Consider the following 21671-nt stretch of genomic DNA (forward strand, 5'->3'; position numbering starts at 1 on the left):
GTTTACATTTTAAAAAGGACAGCCTCAAGGAGTGTAAGGCTGCATCTGCACTGAAGAAAATTTAAAATTATTATTATTATTATTATTATTATTATTACATTATTATTATTTTATTTATATCCTGCTCCCCTCCCAAAACAACAACAACAACTGGGACTCAGAATTACAGTTTAAAAAGAACAGCCTCAATTAGTGTAAGGCTGCATCTGCAATGAATTATTATTATTATTATTATTATTATTATTATTTGTATCCTGATTTAAACAGCCCCCCCCCCCAACAGCAATAAAAACTGGGGCTCAGAGTGGCTTACAGTTTAAAAAGAACATCCTCAATTAAGGTACATCTGCACTGAAGAATTATTATTATTACTATTATTATTATTATTAATTCGTATCCCGCTTTCCCCAAAAAACTGGGACTCAGAACTGCTCGCGGTTTGAAACAAGCAGCCTCAAAGGGAGCCTAAGGCTGCATCTGCACTGCAGAATTATTATTATTATTATTATTTATTTATTTATTTATTTGTATCCTGCTTTCCCTCCAAAATTTGGATTTCAAAATGGTTTGTGGTAAAAAAAACACAGTACAGTTAAAAACCTACAGAAGTGACAATTGCAATGGAATCAAACTATTATTGTTATTTATTTGTTGCAAGTATATAAATAGGTACCACTTTGGTGGGAAACAGCGCACTGGAAGTCGTCTTCGGACAAAGCTGGCTCTTCGGCTTAGAGATGAGCATCCTACAGTCAGTTACAACGAGACATTCATGTCAAGGCACTACCTTTACCTTTATCATTTATTTGTATCCTACTTTCCTCCCCAAAACTAGAACTCAAAGCAGCTCACAGTTTAAAAAAATAATAATACAAAACCAATGCATTAAAACAGAATTAGGTTCTTACGATATTAAAGCAGAACACTTGTTAAAAAATAATGCAGTTTGACACCACTTTAACTGAAATAATGCAGTTTTAACTGTCATGGAATCCTGGGATTTGTAATTATTTGTGGCACCCAGGGTGACCAGATGTCCTCACTCCAAAGGAGGGCAAGGCATCACAATGTAGGATAGTCAAGAAAAATATAGGATGTGACCCAGTAAAAGCTAAAAGCATGATAAATTCATGCTTTTTTGCCATGCTAAAGATAAAGCACATTTTGAAATTCCTCCTGGACAGAAGCTTGAAATGTAGGACACATCCTGGAAAACGAGGGCCCCTGGTCACCTTGTGTGGCAGCAGAGTTCCCTGACAGAGAAGGCTAAAGAGCTTGCAAAATTACAAACCCCAGATTTCCATAGCATTGAGCCATAGCAGCTAAAGTGGTGTCAAACTACATTATTTCTCTAGTGCAGATGCAGCCCTAGGTACACTGCATCTGAATATGGAAGCTCCATTTAGCCATCATTTCTAGCAGCTCTTGTTAAAGCAGTTCTTTGTGAATGTGCCAAATTGCCTTCTCTCTGAGGCACTGCTTGGTCGTCGTATCCTGTGAAAAGGAATGGCATGTAATTTATGGCATAATTCAGCTTGAAAGCGTCTTCTTCACAGGTTGGTTTTGGCAGAGATGATTGCACAATATATTAATATATCTGTGATAAATAAGCATATATTTTATTGCAGAACTGACTGAATCCTACCAAAGATGTACTCCTGGTGTTTCAAAATTTCACTGCTACACCAACACATGCCTGCCTGGTTGAAATTAGTGGCTAAATGGATAAACTGATACCTGGTTATCTGGGAATAAGCTCAATTTAATTAAGTCAAATTAATGCTATGTAGATACTGTATTCCCCATCGCCATGTACAGATTTGAGAGTTGGACAGTCAAGGAAGCAGACAGAAAGAAAATAAATGCATTTGAAATGTGATGTTGGAGAAGAGTGCTGAGGATATCCAGGACAAACATAGGGGTCCTCGAACAGATCACACAAGATGATCAAATTGAGGCTGTCGTACTTTGGCCACATAATGAGAAAACATGGATCACTAGAAAAAACAATAATCAGGGGAGTCACAGGCATGTGTTTCCAGGGCCTGAGCAGAGCAGTGGAAGATAGGGAGTCTTAAAGGTGTCTCATCCACAGGGTTGCTGTGAGTCGGAGTTGACTCGAAGGCAGCTAACAACAACAAAGATATCGTACGTACATGCACTGTAAAATAAAACAGGTACATTAAGATCTTGATTCAAGTGCTGTTTTTCTTATACAAGCATTTGCTAGCTTTAGGCAGATCCTGCCATCTTTATGCCACTTGCAACAAAATGTGGGTTGGATCACTTACTTAGATTAAATCTTGCTGTATCATCTTTAGAGGAGATCTGTTGCATCTTGTTTGCTCCTTTCTCTGGATGGCACTCAGGAACTTGATGTCTGTTTCAGTTCGTTAAGGACATTACATCAAACTCTTGATTGTTCCCTTGCAAATAAGACTGTGCTAATTCGATCCTAACTTTGCTATGGGGCAAACATCTGCTTTGTGTTTATCTAACTAAAGCTAGGTCACTGTGTCCCTCCAGCTGTTAAGCCTCTTTCCCCCAAAATCTTAGGCAAAGCACTGCTCTTAACATGGAGACACCAGAGTTGTTTCTTACTGTTTCCAGACTAACCAGTGGTCCATCATTAAGGTGCTCTGGAGCAGTTCCCCCAAATAGGACTCCCTTTATGCATGAATGCTATTTTTCCCCTTTGGAAGTGTTAGTTTTATGCTGCAGTGAATTATGTTTGATGGTGCTGCCAGCCCAAAAGGAGCCCTCCCTGGGGTCAAAGCACTCATCTTCCAGCAGCCCCTCATACCCAAAGCCAGCATCTCCAAGGCAGTGACCCACAACTGTCCCTTCACTCATTCTACATCTGGGAAATGAGATTGGAATAGGTGCTAAATACTATCAGCTCTTGAAGAGTTGGGTGTGATAAGGCTATAAGGCCTGCCAGCTCCATCAGGCCTGGCCTAAAGTAAGTGGATGAGCCCTCCCTTTGCTATCTATTCTACATCATCAGAGAGAGTGAGGCCTGCCACCTCCATCAGGCCCTCCCTCCAGTCCATCTGCCTTGGTCTAGGCCTCAGAGGGAGAGAAGAACCACTGGACTTCATCCCCTTCCCCACCACCATTCCCTTCTCCTTTTGTATCGTGTCTTTTCAGATTGTAAGCCTGAGGGCAGGGAACCATCTAATTAAAAATAATAATTGTAAGCTGCTCTGATATCCTTTAGGGATGAAGGGCGGGCTATAAGTACACTGGTGCCTCGGGTTACGAAATTAATTCGTTCCGCCATTCCTTTCGTAACCTGAAAATTTCGTAACCCGAAAAGGCTTTCCGTTAGCACTGGAAAGCCTATAGCTGCACTTTGCAGCATTTGAATTTCGCGCCGAAATGAATTTCGTAACCCGAAACAGTTTTTGCCAATCCAACTTTTTCGTATCCCGGAAATTTCGTAACCCGATCATTTCGTATCCCGAGGCACCAGTGTACTCTAATAAATAAATTTTAAAAATGTAATTCTTCTTTCCCAAGAAGTGTTTCTTTCTTAATAGTGTCACAATACAGTACAAGAAGCATGTGTGTTTTTGTGCATGCATGGGGCAGCTAGCTACTGTGGGTCTTGGAGCAGGGTATTTATGCTAGTTACCCATTGATAATCTGGGTTTATTCGTCATTTTCTTTGCTAAACAGGTGAAATGAATCAGCACTGGTGTGATCAATAGGTTGACCTTAGCACCCACAGGACCCATCTAGCATTAATAATCATAATTATTATATTTTAGTGGCTTTTAAAAAAACTGTTATAGATTAATTGTAATATAACTAATTTGTTTTTTAACTTCTGTATTATCTATTGTTTTAATTGTACAGTGGGCCCTTGGTATCTGTGGGGTTTGGTTCCAGGTCTCCCGTGGATACCAAAATCACGGATGCTCAAGTCCCATTAAATACAATACAGTGGGGTAGTAAAATGGTGTCCCTTATATAAAATGGTAAAATCAAGGTTTGCGCTCTCTCTCTCTCTCAACACACACACACACACTCACAATATTCAAACCATGGATGTTTAAATCAGTGGTTAAAAAAATCTGTGGACAAGGAGGGCCAACTGTATCTTATTTTAACTCATATTTTGAGCCTCCTTGCATCCCATATTGCAAAAAAAGTGGGCTATAAATAAAATAAGATAAATAAATAAAAAAATAGGGAGCAGTTGGTTCTGTGACCCTTACTCATGGACTGAGAATTTGGGTGTAACTACAGAGATCTTACACTGGACAAAAAAAGTTTGCAACAGTGTGTTGAATACAGGAGGACATAGTTTATTATGGCTATCTTGAGATAAACACTTTAATACTCTATATGTCACATGATTTGTTAGTAGTTATTTAGCTATGCGAATGGTACTGGGCACATTGAAATATAATGTAACATCATTTTTTGTCAGATAGAAGAAATTGAAGCCCTGTCTGCTATATATGGTGATGAATGGTGTGCTATTGATGAAGATGAGAAAATTTTCTGCATTCGAGTTAGTGAATGCTTGGAAGAGCCAAAGTGGACTCTCTGTCTACAGGTAGGTTTCCTGTGACATAATCTGCCTTCGGATTTGCAGCAGGATACTTTCAGAAGAGTTGCATAACTATTTTTAATGAAAATATATTTTTCTTTGTAATATTGGGAAACTAGTTCTAGGGTTTTACTACTCAGGTTGGCACCTGTCTTACCTGTACAGTACTAGCAAAACCAGAAAGCCAGATTTAAATTATATTACTGAAGTACCATGTTCTATAGCTGTTAGAAAAGTTGATTACCATCTTAATTCTGTGCATTTTATGCACAAGCAAGTTCCAATTTGTTCAGTTTCTATGAAGGTAGCCTAATACCAGCTGTAGTATTACTTGTTTTATATGTTTCAGAACTATTCTGTATTGATGTATGCCCTCAGCTACTGGCTAATTTATTTTTCTTTCAGGTGATCCTGCCACCTGAATATCCAACAGCTGCTCCACCTATTTATCAGCTTAAGTAAGTGGTAGTTCATTTCAGGAATATTGTGTTTTCATGTATTTCCCATAAGTCATCATTATCACATGATACTGTACGCTGTATGTCACTATTATCATTATTAAGCTTATTTATATACAGTAGCAGTATTTAGCAGGGAGCTAAGGGATATTCTGGCTGTAGCTTTCTGTCCCATTTTGTACACCTACCCAATGTCTAGAATGTATTAGCATTCTCCGAAATATATTCAGTCTATCTTGCATACATGGTATATATGAAGGAGACCCATTGTGAGAATGAGGAGTATCGCCTTTGAAATAACCCTGGTAGCTGAACCAAAAAATTGCTTCCTTGACTGTGTTTGTGTATGAAAAATATGTGTCATATTACAAAATGTTAAGATATGCAACTGAACCATAACATGAGTGTTCTGTAACCAACCACCAGCCATCAAGGGGCTGGGGCCTGTTCTGATATAGCTAATGAACTCTCCTTCCTCATCTTTCTCTGGTATACCTGGCATGGCAATAGGATGTCTTTGATATTGGGGTTTAGAGTAGAGATCATGCTGGTGTCCTTGTGATGTTTTCCTCCTTTTGCCATATGTTTGTTTCTAGTTTTTCTGTACAAAGTTCTGCAAAGGAAGAATGGCAAGTACATGGCTAACTTGTGTAGGCGCTGAATAATAGTGTTGGTTGTCACAATATAAATACATGAGTAAAATTTGTTCATACCTGAATATCTGCAATTGCCTTGTGTGTATGTATCCTTTTGAGAGACCTGGAAATCAGGCTGGAGCTGCCACTGTATTTGATACAGAGGTATAGTGGGATTAGAGAAACACCATAGACCTCAGAAACGTTGAAGGACCTGTAGGAGCTCTATCAACAAATTGAAGCAGGATTCTCAGACTTTGATCATCCAGATGGTTTTGCACGTTGTCTTCTAGAAGTACAAACCAGTTTGGCAGTACTCAGAAATTCTGGAAACCGAAGCCAATAATGTTGAAAGAGTCCAGACTGTGCACTACTGATTTGGAGAAGAAAATTAGAGAGTGTAAAAAATTTAAAAAGTGAGATCTCATACTTCTTGCAGCGTTTTTTTTTTTTTTTTTTTTTTTTTTTGTAATGGAGTTGCAGCAAGGGGTAGTAGGCAAAGACAAGATGTGCATGGTAGTGTTGCAGTGAACTGCTAAGAGGAATATGGGTATTTTTTATGTGCTGGTTTTGTGACTGATTGTATCAGAAGTGGGCAACACATAGTTGTATAGGAGCATGCCTCCTCTCTGGTGTTTTTGTAGCCCCTGCCAGAGCTCAATTCACTATGTGGCTGAAAATACTATGGGGTAATAGCAAAATTGGCACAGTACTTTAAATATGAACAAGGTGCACAAGGTTGTGAGACTTGTTTTTAAATGGAATCATGCTCCTGACAGCTGTCAGCAACCAGAGTATGACTTGAAAAAAAGGTACTGTATATACTCAACTATAAGTCGAGAAATTTTTGCCCTAAAATGGCGTCCACAATCGCGGGTTGACTTATCTACGGGGCAGTGCGGTACTTTAACCAAGCCTCTCCCCAGCTGGGCTACCTCTGCAAGAGATAGCCCATCTGGGGAGATGCTGGCAAGGGTGCCCGATTGCCCCGCAGCCCCGCTAGCCTCGACTCCCTCCGATGGGAAAAGCCCAGCGAGGGAGACGATCGTGCGCCCTGCAGCCTCTCCTCCACCAGGCTTTCCCCAGAGAAGGGGCCTGGCTGAGGAGACGCTGGGGAGGGCGATCACCTTCCCCAAAGCCTCTCTTCAGCGAGGCCCCTTCCCTTGGGAAGGAACCCGGCTGAGGGGACGCTGGGGAGGGTGATCGTCTTCCCCAGAAGCCTCCCTTCGGCGAGGCCCCTTCCCTTGGGAAGGAGCCCAACCGAAGGGACGCTGGGGAGGGCGATCGCCTTCCCCAAAGCCTCTCTTCAGCAAGGCCCTTTCCTCAGAGAAGGGGCCTGGCTGAGGAGACGCCGAGGAGGGCACGCAATCGCCCAAAAGCCTCTCCGTTGCTGGGCTTCTTTTGCGAGGAAAGCCCAGTCAGGGAGACGCTGAGGCGAGCACACCCTCAATCTATCCACGGGTCATATGAAAATCCATATTTTTGGCCCCAAAAGTTGACCTCGACTTATACATGAGGTCGACTTGTACATGAGTATATACGGTAAATAGTCCCCATGCATTTTGATTGTAGTAAGCAAGGGTGAATTCTCTTAGTCCTAGGAAGTTGCCCAGCTTGGGTTATAGTTATTCATCTCTGATCCTGAGATTTTTGTTTGGAAGAATTTAGAATCATAGACTCATAGAATCATAGAGTTGGAAGAGACCGTAAGGGCCATCCAGTCCAACCCCCTGCCATGCAGGAAATCCAGATCAAAGCATCCCCGACAGAAAATCCTAAAACATGTGGAGGACAGATGAAATGAAACATGCAGTTTGTACAAGGTCACACAAAAAGTGTTGAAAGTTAGAGTTCAAGACTCTTGACTACTGAACACTCTTGTGTGTGAGGAGCAGAGAGTGTGTGTACAGAAGCTTTTATGCCTTTGGGCTATGAGCCAAGTACAACTTCTCCATTTTTATTTCAACTATGAACACACTTGCCTGGTTCTGGATCCTAGTTCTGTCTCTCCCCCTCCTTCCCTTATGCTTTGAGCATTTTCAGCTTATATTTTCATACTTGACATTTTAATTTCATTAATTTGTGTGTTTGGCTTTAAAATTACTTTCTAAAATTTGGAATACTGCTTTGGAAGATGTATCCCAAATGTTTCAAGGGTTAGCTCATTAATTTCCTGATGGAATTGGGAAGAAGCATTTGGAAGAACATGTTTTTTTTTTTGGGGGGGGGGGGAGATTTTCCACTAATTGAAAAAAGGATAAGTGTGGATCCAAAATGGGGTTCAAAAGCTGGAAGAAATTGCTCTACTTTTGCTGTATCTTCTAATTCAGTGATGGCAAACTGAGTGCCCAAACTGCAACCCAAAACCCACTTATTTAGCACAAATGCCATGTCCCTCTGACTTCCTAGTAACAAACTCTGGTGAACTCTGTGCTGAGGTGATGGTGTGTGTGCCCACAGAGAGGGCTCTGAGTGCCACTTCTGGCACTCATGCCATAGGTTCACCACCACTGTTCTAATTGATCTCTCTCAAAATTTGGTGCAGGAAGAGGGAGATAGAATTGCTGCTGAGCCATACTTTGCTAGAGCATCTAGAGTTCATCTTCTTAACTTGCTACTTTTATACTGCAAGCTCATATGCATCCTCTCAGAAGTAAACCCCACAGATTTCAGTGTGAGTGCCCCCTTTTGTGTACAGGATTACAGCCTAGGTGTTTTAAAGTCTTTTAGTTGTGTTGTAATTGTGTATTCCTGCATGGCAAGATGTTGGATTTGATTATCTTTGTGGTCTCTTCTAATTTAAGATTTTATGACTCTTAAATTACAAGCATTTTACAAATGGCTATACTCATTAAGCATGTTCATTTTTATTCCAGTGCTCCTTGGCTTCAGGGACAGGAGTATGCAGAACTAGCAAATAATCTTGAAGAAATCTATATGTAAGTTACACATTTCTTTACTCTCTCACACTTATATTTTTAAAATCCGAATACTGTCATAAATTATTTTGTGCATAATTCCAACTGGTGGCAGAACTGTGCAAAAAGTATGATGAAGCAGGACAGTTTGCTGAAAATGAAGTCTGTGGGTTATACATGGGCCACTTCCATGAAGCGTCAGACCATTTTTTAAATTGGCCGAGTAATTGTTTTTTGTCTTTTCATCTGTTTTACGGTTTTTAGTTAAAATACATAAAAGTCAGGTAGAGACATGGAACCCAGATTAATAAATCAGCTGAAATTAATTAAAAATGCTTCATTATATATTATTAAAGTTGTTAATTTTCTCCATTCTTTAATAAAAACTAAAATTCCCTGCTCCTAAATCTTTAATTAATCGGATATTTAACTATAAAATGAACCTTAAATTGATTTAAATAATCTTTAATATGACATTGACTACTGCTAATAAAATGAGAGGAACTGAACTGTGTATGGTATTGACTATAGTCCAGTTCCCATTGAGTATAGTGCATATATACTCCTTTTCCTATTGAGTATAGTGCATTTAGAAATGTGTTGCTGAACTTCATCAGCAAACCCTTATGGCCTAAAAAAAAAAAATCTAGGGGCTACAGAACAGGGCCTTTGTCCACCGATAATCTTATACGGTGGTAAGTGCTCTCTCATCTAGTATTTTAAAATAGCATGATCAGGAGAGCAAGGGATAACATTCAAAGAGAGCTACTTTGGCATGCTTTAAAATCTGCTAGTGAATTTTATAATACTTTTTCTAGCAGCAAAGCATTGTGCTGCTTTTGAAAGCCCCCTTGTTGCCAAGTGGTGTCAGTGTCATGTGACAAGGAGGACTGCATGACTCATTGGTTGCATGACTCTTTCAGTGCTGTCCATACCTTAAATTCTTCCTCGATAACTTCTCTCCCTTCTCATGAGGAATAAATTAGACACACTGTTCAAAAGAAAATGAAAACACACAGCTCAGTAGAACGTTGCTTTCTACAAAATGTTTTATAGGCATAATCCCATGAGATTGGCCATAAATTCCATTAAAATTACTAGTGCTAGTGGGATCAATTCTGTACTTGAACCTACTTTAGTTCTCTGGTCTGGGACCTTAATTTAATTTGCCAAGTAAACGTGGCTGAGTTCAGACTTCACACTAAACTATAATATGGTTTGTGAATAATCTGCAGTGAACTCTGACTTTGTGTGTTTTCCCATGTTGTCTTTGAACACTGCAGTGATAAAGATTTTGGAAGCTTTTACCTTTGCTTTTGATTACAACAAGTTGTGTTTTCTGAACCAAAACATTATTAATTCTCTGGATGGTACAGAGGAGCAATCTGTTGAGTTATATCCTCTCATGACAGTTCCAGAGGCAGGAGCCAAGAGACAATTTCCTTCCACTGAATCTATACACTGTTAATTTTAACAACTGCAGCAGTAGCTAGTATTAGTTTTATATTAATGTTACAACTTCTGTTCACTTTATTTACATCCCTCTTTTTCTCAGAACCTGGACTCATAGTGACATACACACTGAAACTGAGTTTCCATGGATAGCAAGCCCCCTTATTCTTAATGAAGGTGCGGGCATGTGTCTGTACTAGCAGCCGTGCACTTCATGCCATCATAGGAAAAGCCAGGAATTGGGGACATGTGTTTTTTCTTGTCTGTGGGGGGAGGGCTGGAATGGATCCCCTGCGAATATGAAGGGACAACTGTATTAGATTCCTGCTTTTCTTAATTTTTTAAAAAAAGTAGATTAACATTATCATTCAAGCAGATGACATCTAAATTCTTGCAAAAGTGCTATTTCTATTTGCCCAATTAATTTTAAAAGGCCTACTCTGGACATACAGATACTGTAGCTTGTGCTTCATAGTGTTCAAACGAAATCCTATCTTTAGACTTCCATGAATTTTTTGAGGGAGGTATATATGAATTTTCTCAGGAATCTGTATATTTGGTGAGATAAGTGCCAAAGCAAAGCAATTCACTTTGGACATGTGCAGCTTAAGGCCACTATCCAATTATTTTCATTTACGATTTCAAGAACAATACTGTATTTAGACTACATTTTTCTGAAAGGAAACTGGTTGTATGATTTTTTTTCAGACAGAATCTTGGTGAAAGTATCCTTTATTTATGGGTGGAGAAGATACGGGAGTTTCTGATAGAAAAATCACAGTCTTGTGATTCAGGTAAATGTACTAAAGTTAGGATACCCTTGATTATTTATTAAAACACAATATTCAGTATTAAAACCACAGAAGAAAGTTTGAAAAAGAGAAAAGTAAAATCGTATGTGCTTCAGCTGCCTTCTGGGTTTCTAGGCAGTCTGTGCTGTTTGTCTAGCCATGTGGCACAATTGGTAGAAGTAGAGGTAAGGTTTATGATAAAACATAGGAAAGATTATGGTAGCCTTCACAGTTTTTGTGCAACTGAATCATGTGATGGAATTACCAAACCGTGCAAGTGGAGCTACAGAAAGGCTAATGATTCCCAAAGTGGACAGTATGCCCCTCATGGGGCCAATGGAAAGATCCAGGGGGCAGTCAGGGAATGGGGGGCAGCAAGGGGATGGTGAGGGGAAAAGGGGGTGGTAGAAGGGCCTTCAGTAAAAAATATTGGTGTGCAAGAAAGACAAGGGGAACCATCAGACTTTAGGACCATGGTGGGGATGAAGGTTGCATGAAACCTCTTTTCAGAGTCCCTTAAAACCACCACAGTGCCTCACTGTTTTGTGTGGTGCTTCTGCTTTTCCTTTGGCCACGTCTTTCACCACTAGTAATATAGAAGATAGTAGTAATACAGTAATATAGAAAATATGAAAAACTGACAAATTGATTCCATTTGCAGGCTATTCTGTGGTACCCTAGAAGTAAAATTCAGAATTCACAGACATCCAAGGATGTGAACAGCATGTTATTTTATTTATGCCTACTTGGACCCAAGGTGGATCATAAAAGCTTAAAAACAATACAATTTTAAAATACAATTAAAACACCATATTAATATAACAAAAATTGTAAAATCCTTTAAAATGTAAAGTTAAAAATATAAAACCATTAAAAACATACCAAGTAAAATCCCCAATAAGAAGCCTCCCAGGATGCAATTATGTATTAAAAGCTTGCTTGACGAGAAGTTTTATCTGTCGGTGAAAGGAGAACAGAGAAGGGGACAGCCTGTGAAAGGGAGTTCCAAAGGTTGGGAGCAGCCCTTCTCTCATGTCCTCACCAAACAAGGCTGTGATGGTGGCGGGAACTAGAGAAAACCATCCGCTGAAGATCTTAGGGTTCTGCGGACATTTTTTTTAAAAAAAAAAACTATATATATATATATATTCATTAAAGTGTTAGTCATATGAAATATTTTCAACTTGCAGAATTTGTTCAGACTATCAATTGTTTTACTACTAATTTCTCCACAGTTGTTATCACTGTGGTTCTTCAGATCCACAGATTCTTTATCCACAGATTCAACCATTCACAGCTTGAAACTATTCCAAAAAGATATAGATTCCCAAAAGTAAATCTAGATTTTGCTATTTTCTATAAGAGATACCATTTCACTATGCTATTGTATTTAATGTGATTTGAGCATCCAGAGATTTGGTATCCACAGAGGGCCTAGCACCAAACCTGAACAGATACTAAGGGCCCACTATAGATGAAACTATGAAGGAAGCCTCTTGAAATAGTATTTGTTTGTATATCAGCAGGGCCAGAGGTCAAAAAAAGTATGGAAGAAATTGATGTGGAGCATGAAGAATCTCTGCTGGATTACCTGCCCTTACAAGAGTGCACCACGTTAACAGTGAATTTTGATCTGTCTGAAAGGCAAGAAGGTATTAAGTAGGTTCAATTGGTTTTATCATTTTTCAGTTCTTTTTCGTATTATTGAAATCTTGGCGCAGATATAACAAGCAGAGCCAAATACACTGCAAGCAGTGTTGAAGATGTTATAAATCGCCAGATTCTTATTCTGACTGTGTGCGGGGTGGGGCATGCAAATGACACATGCCCCAAAAGTGGCCAGAAGCCACGCAGAAAGCATGCTAACCCAGAAAAGCTGTCCCAAAATGGAGCGGCGAAAAGCTGCTCCTTGCCAGTGGTTCATTTAGGGCTGCGGCAGCAGCTGGCTTTAGGATTGCGGCGTCTGATCCAGAGTCACTGCGGGCCTGGGCCAGTTGGGAGGCGACTGGGGTTGAGCAGCCAGAGGCCTAGTTATATTTCTGAAAGATGTTATTATGGATAACAAGGAAATAATGGGTTCCTTCAATTGGAGGGAAATGAGTCTTGCAAAACTAAAAGATTTGGTGAGTAGAGAAGCTCATGTGTATAAATGTATATTAGAAAGGCTTTCTGCTTTTTGTCGATCTGTCCCCAGTGTCCATGCATTAGACACTGACATGAACTGGTGAAGGAGCTGCAATCTTGATTGTATAGGGTTCCAGATTCCATAGATGCCCATGTACATAGAGATCAATGTATCTTTACTTTCCATTTGTCAGCTGTCTACTTTCAAAGGCCTAAATTCTAATTAGTTTTGACTAGACTAGACCCACTGAATCATTTGGATATACCTACATGTTGATGCACCATTTAACAGTTGATTGAATGGGACTACTGTAGTTGGGACTAAACAGGATGTCAGGCAAAATGCAGAGTGGCAGTGATGCCATAGCTCTGTTGCTCCTTTTGAACACCCTTCCACAAACTGCATGAAGGGGCTAGAGCAAGGGACCATTTTTATATAGAGAACAACTTGGCAAAGGACATGAAAGATATAGGATTGATTTTGTAAGATGAGATTATGCTACATGAAGGAAGCAAAAGCAGATGTTACCAGTATCTTGAGTGGAAATATTACCAGTATATTTAGTGTTTTGTCTATTGGAATAAGATATAGTTGATTCATTGTTGCATTCAACAGCCTAAAGCAGGAGCAGAGAATGTTTAGTCCTCTCAGCTTTATTGAACTGCAGCTCCCATCATCCTTCACTATCTAGGGATGTTGGGCTGATGTGCTAAGGCTGGTGGGAGTCTTTGAAGGCTAGATGCTCCCTTCCCCTGGCCTAGAGTGAGCTGGCTGTGATGCTCTCCTCTTCTCACATATTGTCAGCTTTTCTGATTTCACCTAAATCGTAGTTTGTCACTTCATTTGAACCAGCTAGCTTTGTTACACTTTTCCAGTAAAAGGGAATCAGTTCTTGGAACCAACATGCTGTGAGCCATAACAGAAGAGAAATATGGAATTTGGTGGAAAATATGATGAGGAATACAAATAGAGGGGTGACATCACTGATCATACTTCTGTGATGGAGAGGAAGATTAATTTAGCAGGCTTTCTGAATCTGCTAGAAAGCTGCTATGCAAGTCAATGTATGAAATCTGAATTCTCATATTTACAGGTGAAGAGTTACCTCCAATTTATCATGGAAATCCAATTACAGACAGAAGAAGCACTTTCCAGGGGCATTTAGCACCAGTAGTGAGCCCAAAACAGGTTAGTAAGACTCCATAGTACCTGGGGGAATCTGGAAGCTATAGTCCAAACTCTGGGGGTAAAAGGCATATATGCTCCAAAGTTCTGTGCTAAGTTATTTTAAAATTGATGTAGGCATTATCTATTCTGGCTCTCCAAAGCTATCTGGGAAAGCACAGTTGCCTTCCAGTCCTAGCTAGTGTGGTTCATCTTCCTCTTCCACCTGGGTATATTATTTTTTTTTACTAACTTCAGTGCTTTATGATAATTGGAGTTTGCCATGATATCTCAATTGGATCAAAAGGGTATTTAGATTTTTCACATCAGTTGACATCCCTTGAGCCAATTCAGAGAAAGAAAAAGACACTTAAATTTAGTGTGCCTCCTAAATGTGCTTGTGAGGCAAGAGCTAGGTGTCTCTAAGTCTTAAAACTGCAGTTATATTTAGTTTATATTCATGTATCAAGTATTTGTGCAGAGTACTTTCATTGATCAGAAATGAGTTGAAAGTAGTGTTTTTCTTCTTAGATCAAAATCCTCTGAATTCTGAAGTGAATAATGTGGCATCTAGGTTGGAAAAATCAACGTTGGCCTTTGTTTTCAAAAACATTATTTTATAATGATTCTAGATTAGATATTTTCATGTCAGAGGGACATATGTGTAAGGCAAATTCAAGTAAAACTTATTCTGTGTTTAGTATGGTATGTTCTTTAATGTACTCAATTAAACATTAAAAATAACAAGATTATGAAAAGCAATAAATAAAGAATTGTGCAGTTAGAAAAGACCTGTAGGTCATTTGGATGTATATTCTGATAGTGCCTAATGCTAAACACATGAGAGTAGTCTCTGTGATGTCATAACTTTGTACTTGAAAATGATTTTGATTTATTAGTGGTATATTAGAGTACAGTGGGCCCTTGGTATCTGTTTGGTTCCACGATCCCCCATGAATATCAAAATCCGTGGATACTCAAGTCTCATTTTATACAATGGGGTATTATTATTACTACTACAGTAGGCCCTTGGTATCCACTGTGGTTTGGTTCCAGGACCCCATGTGGATACCAAAATTCATGGATGCTCAAGTCCTATTATATACAATGAGATAGTAAAAAGCGTCCCTTATATAAAATAACAAAATCAAGATTTGGTTTTGGGGATTTATTTTTTGGAGGAATATTTTCAAGCCATGGATGATTGAATGCATGGATATGGAGGGCCAACTATATAAGATAAAGAGCTGTTAGAAGGGGGACGAGAAGGGAATGTTGGAGTGAATGCAGGTTTGTGGAATGTTTGAAGAGATTTGCATAAGGCTGACAAATGACAATTGGAGGTTAGTTAGGAGATCTGAGTTAAACTAGGGTTGGATGGAGTTTTGGTTGCGGGTTTGGTATTGTCTGAGATTTCAGTTGGTGTGTTTAGTTTGAAAGGAGTGCGAGATAGGGTATGTGGTGTTTTAAATAAAATAAACAATAAATCTGCTTTGATTTGTTTCACTTCTGTAAATAACTAGTAGTGGGTTTTTTTATACACTTTTGGCCTCTAGTGGAAACACTACCTGAGCTCTTTTCTGTGGTGGCAGCATTGAATATAGAAGGGTGGTGTCCATTGAGCCCAGAAGTTACATTTATAGGGGCATCCTCACAGTTGGTGTCACACAGGTGGAACAAGAGGAAGTTCTTACATTGTGCCAGAGGTGAGGATCATGGAAAGCCCTCACTCTTGGTAATTGCAGTGAGCACCATGGAAACCCCACATTGGTGATGGGATTGCCTGAGAGGAAATCTCCAAATGTGGTGCAATGAGGGTTGGAAAACTGCCACTTCCTTGTTTTGGATTAGCAAAGTATTGTCTATAGCTCTAAAATATTGTCTATAGCTCTAAAGTGATTGTTTTCATTGTTCCTTACCATTGAAATCCAAATGTTTTCCACATGTAGAGGTGGGAGACTGAAACAAATGACTGGAAACTTGTGTATTATACGATCCTAATCCAGGAAAAGGGGCTATTTATTGTTGTAATAAGTGTCTGTCCCTTACACTGCTAAAAATGCCCAATGGATATTTTTTTTAAAAAAGAAACTCTTCCTTCCCTTCTCTTGCTGCATCAGGCCCTCTCTTTTAATTGAAACAGTAATGCTGATAGAAGAATTGCTTGTTGTGGTTGTGCTTATACAACATCCACAAAGATCAGAGAATGCAAATGTTGGAACTTTCATGCAGTGTAGCTATATTTAAGAGGTATTCATGCATACTTCAGATGGGGAATTTGTGGCCTTCCAGATTATGGTGGACTTCCATTTCCACCACCCATGCTGGCTAGGCAACATAGATAGAGTCACAGTTAACTACCACTGGTAATTACACTTTGGAATAAGTTATACTAAATTTAGTGCTACTTCTATGTAGACATGCACTGTTCTTTCACACATTCCAAGTTGTGCCAAGTCAGTTCCTACAAATGGGGAGTATGGAACAGTTCTGTCTTTACAAATGAATTTCTGGCTGATTATATGCATGCTTTGTTGTTTACACTCTCCTCCTTTGGTGCTTTCTCCCTTTAGAAAGGGATATTGTGATTTGGTGAAAATGTTTTCAAAGCAGAATTCTCTTTGGAGATGCTATGAACTGTTTCCTGAGGTCTGCTATGGCAGTGTTTCTCACAGTGAATTTGCTGTGAAATAATGGGAATACAGCAAAGATAAATATTGAAGATGTATTTTGATAACTCTAGAGAAAAGACTCCCCCCCTCTTTTGAATTAAAAGCTGTTTGCTTGCCAGGCATGTTTTCTCAAGCTCTCATAGCTTTAATAATGTTTTGCTTAAATTGGTATTAATTATGCATTGTTTATTAAAACAGTTTCTTTATGATAGCATTTTATCTAGTACAGGGAAATGGGCTATGATAAGATTAGAAAAACAGTTACTATGTTTAGAAGAGATATGGGCAAAAGGACAACTAATAAATTGTTACCTAATTTTTTATTGAGTTCTTAGTGCCTGCAGTGCAGAAAATAGATTAAACGAGTTAAAGAGGCATTGAAGGAGTCTTGCTTATTTCTGGTGATTAACACATTAGATTATGTAGCCTGCTGGGCAGAAAGCGGCCACATTTTTTTTAAAAGGAAAAGAATGTTATTTCTGTTTCTTGGATTATCATAGGAGATAACAAATAGAGTTAGATTCAGATGTAGCTACACATAGAACAAACCTATTAAACACATATGTTACCTATAATATCTCCTATTGATTTGATTTGGTCTACATTAAGTATGAATATGTCTGGTGCCAACCACTATTAGAAGGCAGCGTGGAAGGCCATAGGTCTTCTGGATGGCACAGGTAAAGGTGTAAGAAGAATGAATGGTTTTATTATTTCTACTTCATACTACATTTTCTTATACTGTACATGGAAACCCTTAAGACCCTGTTGATCAGTTAATACTACTTCTCTGAGAGCTAATCATTATCAGCTTAATGTTCTATAAAGGTACCAGGGTCTTTTCTACTCTTCTGTGATACCGCAGAAGTCCAACTGTCCTTGTGTACCTGGCTGGCAGTTCTTGTTCCTGAAGGGTCTTTTTTTTTATGCTTTTACTTCTACAACCGTTGGTTGTCTGCAATTTTACCTTCTTCTCTCTGTTTCTACTTAATCTACCCATAGTCTTACTTTGATATTTATAGTGACTTCTATATTCAATTCCCTTTTTTTTAAAATGGTGTATACAGGATACGTACTCACAAATTCTTGCTCCATCAGCACTTCCACACAATGGCTGCAATTCTGTATGATCCAGCGTAGCACAGTATACCATGTAGAACTATGGTGAAGTTGATAATTCACTGACCCCCAGATCTGCTGTAGAGTCATTGCAGCCTCTCCCCCACCATCATTCTGTGACTGGTGAAAGTGGTGGGAGATTGGAAAGGCATTTGGCTATCTCCCTGCAGCCAGATGCAAAATTATTACATCCTCTGCTGAGGTCCTCCAGAGGTCATTTCATTTCATGTCTGGCTACAGAGATGTAGCCAGATGCTTCTCCAATCCCCCACAGCTCTCACCAGCCATGAGTTCAAATTCAGGGGGCTTTGGTCAGTGTGGAGGGAGGAAGGAAATATCAATCTCTGCATAGATCAAAAAGAGATGTATGTTTGTATATGCTACTGGTGCCAGCTATTATATCTCACATCATCCATTTCCCTAAATTCCAAGTACAGATTTTTGTTGGACTGGGAACTGCACGGAGGGGGGAATGCAGGAATGTTCAATTCAACAAACATTGTTCTGTTTGGGGAGATGAATTTAGGATCCAGACCTATGTTTAGGACCCATTTTTCTGCCAAGTTCAGCTCCCAAAATGATCATATATAGTTGATGGATGTCCCTTCTGCCCCCTGAGAGTTGGTGATACAACCCAAGCATATGGCTTAGTCATTAATCATGGAGACTGCAGTCAAGAAATCAGAAGAAGACTAGCATTTGGAAGGGCAGCTATGAAGGAACTAGACAAGATCCTGAAGTGTAAAGATGTATAATTGAATAATAGAATTGTCCATGTCGTTGTATTTCCCATTCTATGTATGGTTGTGAAAGCTGGACAGTGAAGAAAACTGTCAGGAAGAAAATAAACTCATTTGAAATGTGGTGCTGGGAAAGAGTTCTATGGATACTGTGGGCTACTAAAAAGACAAATCAATGGGTCCTAAAGCAAACCATCCCTTGAACCCAAGATGACTAAACTGAGACTGTTGCACTTTGGCCATATCATGACAAGACATGATTCGGTAGAAATGATAATAGTGCTTGCTAAGATGGGAGGCAGTAGGAAAAGAGGAAGGCCACATTCCAGATGGATAGAGGCCTGAAACACACAGGCAAAGAGTGCTGGGTTTGGGTCACATTGGGGCATGGCGTTTAGATGACACATGCCTTGAATGCAGCCGGAAGCCATGCCAAGAAAGAAGAACTGGGCCAAAAAGGAGCAGGTATAATCCACTCCTTCCAGAGGTCCACCATTGGAAACAAAGTCCCCCTCCTCTTCCCCCCTCCTTCCTAACTTCCCTCCCTCCCACACTCCTACCTACCTACCTACCTTCCCTCCCTCCCACCCTCCCTCCCTGCTTACCTGGGTCGCCGCGCCGCTGCTGCGTTCTCGTTGCTGCGGCGGTGGCAAAATCCGGGTGCTGCTCCTGGAAGCCAAGAGACCTCCAGGCTGCACCCGGCCCTTTCATGGTGGCAGCAGCGGCGAGGAGGACGAAGGTTGACCTCGTCCTCCTCGCCGCCACCGCCTTACAAGGGCTGGATGCAGCCTGGATGTCTCTTGGCCTCCAGGAGCAGCATCCAGCCATTTTGTGGTGGTGGAGGCCGAGGCCGCGAGGGAGAAGAGGCTTGGTCTCGTCCTCTTTGCTGCTGCCGCCGCCACAAAAGACCCTGTTGCAGCCTGAAGGCCTCTTGGCCCTTTAACAGTGGCGGCGGCGAGGAGGACAAAGCCTGGCCCCATCCTCCATGCCTCCGCCGCCAAAGAAGGGCCGGATACCGGTGCTGGAGGCCAAGAGGGCCCCAGCACTGACACCCACCCCTTCCACGGCGCTGAGGCCAGGTGACGGTGCCGAAGGCTTTGAAGGCCTCTGGCATTGCTGCCCTCCGCGCCTACTCTTCCCCACCTCCGCACCTTTTTTTTAAAGAGTAGGCGCGGAGGACAGCAGCACCAGAGGTCTTCAAGGCCTCCGGCACCGTCACCCGGCCTCCTCAGCGCCGTGGAAGGGGCAGGTATCGGTGCTGGGGCCCTCTTGGCCTTCAGCACCGGTATCCGGCCCTTCTTCGGCGGCGGAAGCATGGAGGAGGCCAGATGCCAGCGCGGGAGGCCTTGAAGGCCTCCGGCGCGGCAGCCCTGCTTCCTCGCCGCCACCGTGGGAAAGGCCCGGTGGCGGTGCTGTTGGGGGCCAAGAGGCCTCCAGCACCGCCATCACGCCCTTTCACGGAGGCGGCGAGGAAGCCGAGGCTTGGCCTCTGTCGCCGCCACCCGGCTTCCCCCCCCAGCGGCGGTGGCAGAGGCCAAGCCGCTGCGCCGAGACTTTAAAGGTAAGTAAGGGGAAGGGAAGAGAGGGAGGCAGGGAGGGAAGGGAGGAGGAAGCGAGGGAGGGGAGGCGGGGGGCAGGAACATTTGTCCCAATGGTGGCACGCGTGCACACACACCACCATTGAGACAAATGGGACTTGAGCATACGCGGATTTTGGTATACACGGGGGGGTCTGGAACGGATCCCCCGCGTATACCAAGGGCCCACTGTATCTTAAATATTTTGCATGTCCAACCTTTCATCCTGAACACAATTACTCACTGGTATCTTCTTTTAAATCCAGTGTCACTTTCAAATCAACCATATGTCTAAATTTATTATACCTTATCAGCATATTATAGAGTATACTCTGATAGTAAGATATACTAAGAAGAAAAACATGCATATTTATTATAACATGAATATTTTTTCATTTAACTATATTAGGATATTCAAGAATTAACTGGATAAGGCTTTTAAAGCCCTTTGATTAAAACATATTTATAGCTGTTTTCTTGTTTTCCAAGGTGAAAAATGTACTTGCTGAGCTGTACAAGAATAAAAAAATAGCCAATGCTACTCACAACATATATGCATATAGGTGAGTCATTAATTTTAGCAGTAATCATTGTGTACTGATGAAAAAGATAAAAAATGGTTAATGCAGTTGATTCTGTTCCATCACATAGGTGCAAACTCTTAGACATAGTAGAACTAAGTGTGGATTTTGTTGTTTTTTAATAGATTTTGAAACATTTGAGTAAAAGTAAGTTTTATAAACAATGAAAACTGTTGACGTACAGTTTATGGGATTACAGCAAAGGTAGAAAAATAACTGACTTGTTTACACAGGTATTCTGCTCTCTTTCTTCTAATTTTTAGGATATATTGTGAAGACAAGCAGACTTTCTTACAGGATTGTGAAGATGATGGTGAGACAGCTGCAGGTGGTCGTCTTCTCCATCTCATGCAGGTAAGAGACAAATTGGAATATCATAATGCCTTTTTCTTTGTATCCATAGGATAAACATTAAAACTTAATCTGCAGATTTCTGTTAGTGAGTATAGCAAGATACAGCATATTTTAAAATATTGTTTGATTCCTTTTTTGACAGATGGGAGTCAAGTGATGGAACAGAATACAGAAAATCAGGGAAAATATTAAAGTTTGGGGTTGCAGACTATGAAGCTAGTTAACAGAGTGTCAGTAAAAATGAAATTGTAACTTCTCTGTCTCGATATATCCAAGCATGCTTATGAGCTGTGCTTTTCTTCTTCAGTATAATTATGAGAATGAGACTTAAGGTCCAAAACACACTGCAGAAATAATCCAGTTTGAGACCATTTTAACTGCCCTTGCTCAGTGCTACAGAATCCTGAGAATTGTAGTTTATTATGGCACCAGAGCTCTCTGACAAACAAGGCTAAATGTCTCACAAAACTATAGTTCCCAGAATTCCATAGCATGGAGTCAGGGTAGTTAAAGTGCTCACAAAC

The 21671-nt window shown here is 40.5% G+C and overlaps 1 protein-coding gene across 4 annotated transcripts in view; it reads left to right on the forward strand.

Annotated features, from left to right (window-relative positions):
* The window catches only part of LOC121917440 (protein IMPACT-like), a 97732-nt gene that overhangs the window by 73411 nt on the left and 2650 nt on the right, over positions 1-21671 (forward strand). Inside the window, exons 1-9 of one of the 4 annotated variants that reach the window (XM_042443415.1) lie at positions 1001-1556; positions 4443-4567; positions 4967-5019; positions 8531-8593; positions 10733-10818; positions 12339-12467; positions 14034-14128; positions 20702-20775; positions 21057-21147. In XM_042443415.1, coding sequence (XP_042299349.1) covers positions 1448-1556; positions 4443-4567; positions 4967-5019; positions 8531-8593; positions 10733-10818; positions 12339-12467; positions 14034-14128; positions 20702-20775; positions 21057-21147 — 825 coding nt within the window. In that variant the 5' untranslated portion in view covers positions 1001-1447. Of the gene's footprint in view, positions 1-1000; positions 1557-1656; positions 2178-4438; positions 4568-4966; positions 5020-8530; positions 8594-10732; positions 10819-12338; positions 12468-14033; positions 14129-20701; positions 20776-21056; positions 21148-21671 lie in introns of those variants that run through there. The other 3 variants (XM_042443416.1, XM_042443414.1, XM_042443413.1) reach the window with 3 other exon arrangements.

Source organism: Sceloporus undulatus, unplaced genomic scaffold (genome assembly GCF_019175285.1).
Source record: "Sceloporus undulatus isolate JIND9_A2432 ecotype Alabama unplaced genomic scaffold, SceUnd_v1.1 scaffold_18, whole genome shotgun sequence".
Classification (NCBI taxonomy): domain Eukaryota; kingdom Metazoa; phylum Chordata; class Lepidosauria; order Squamata; family Phrynosomatidae; genus Sceloporus; species Sceloporus undulatus.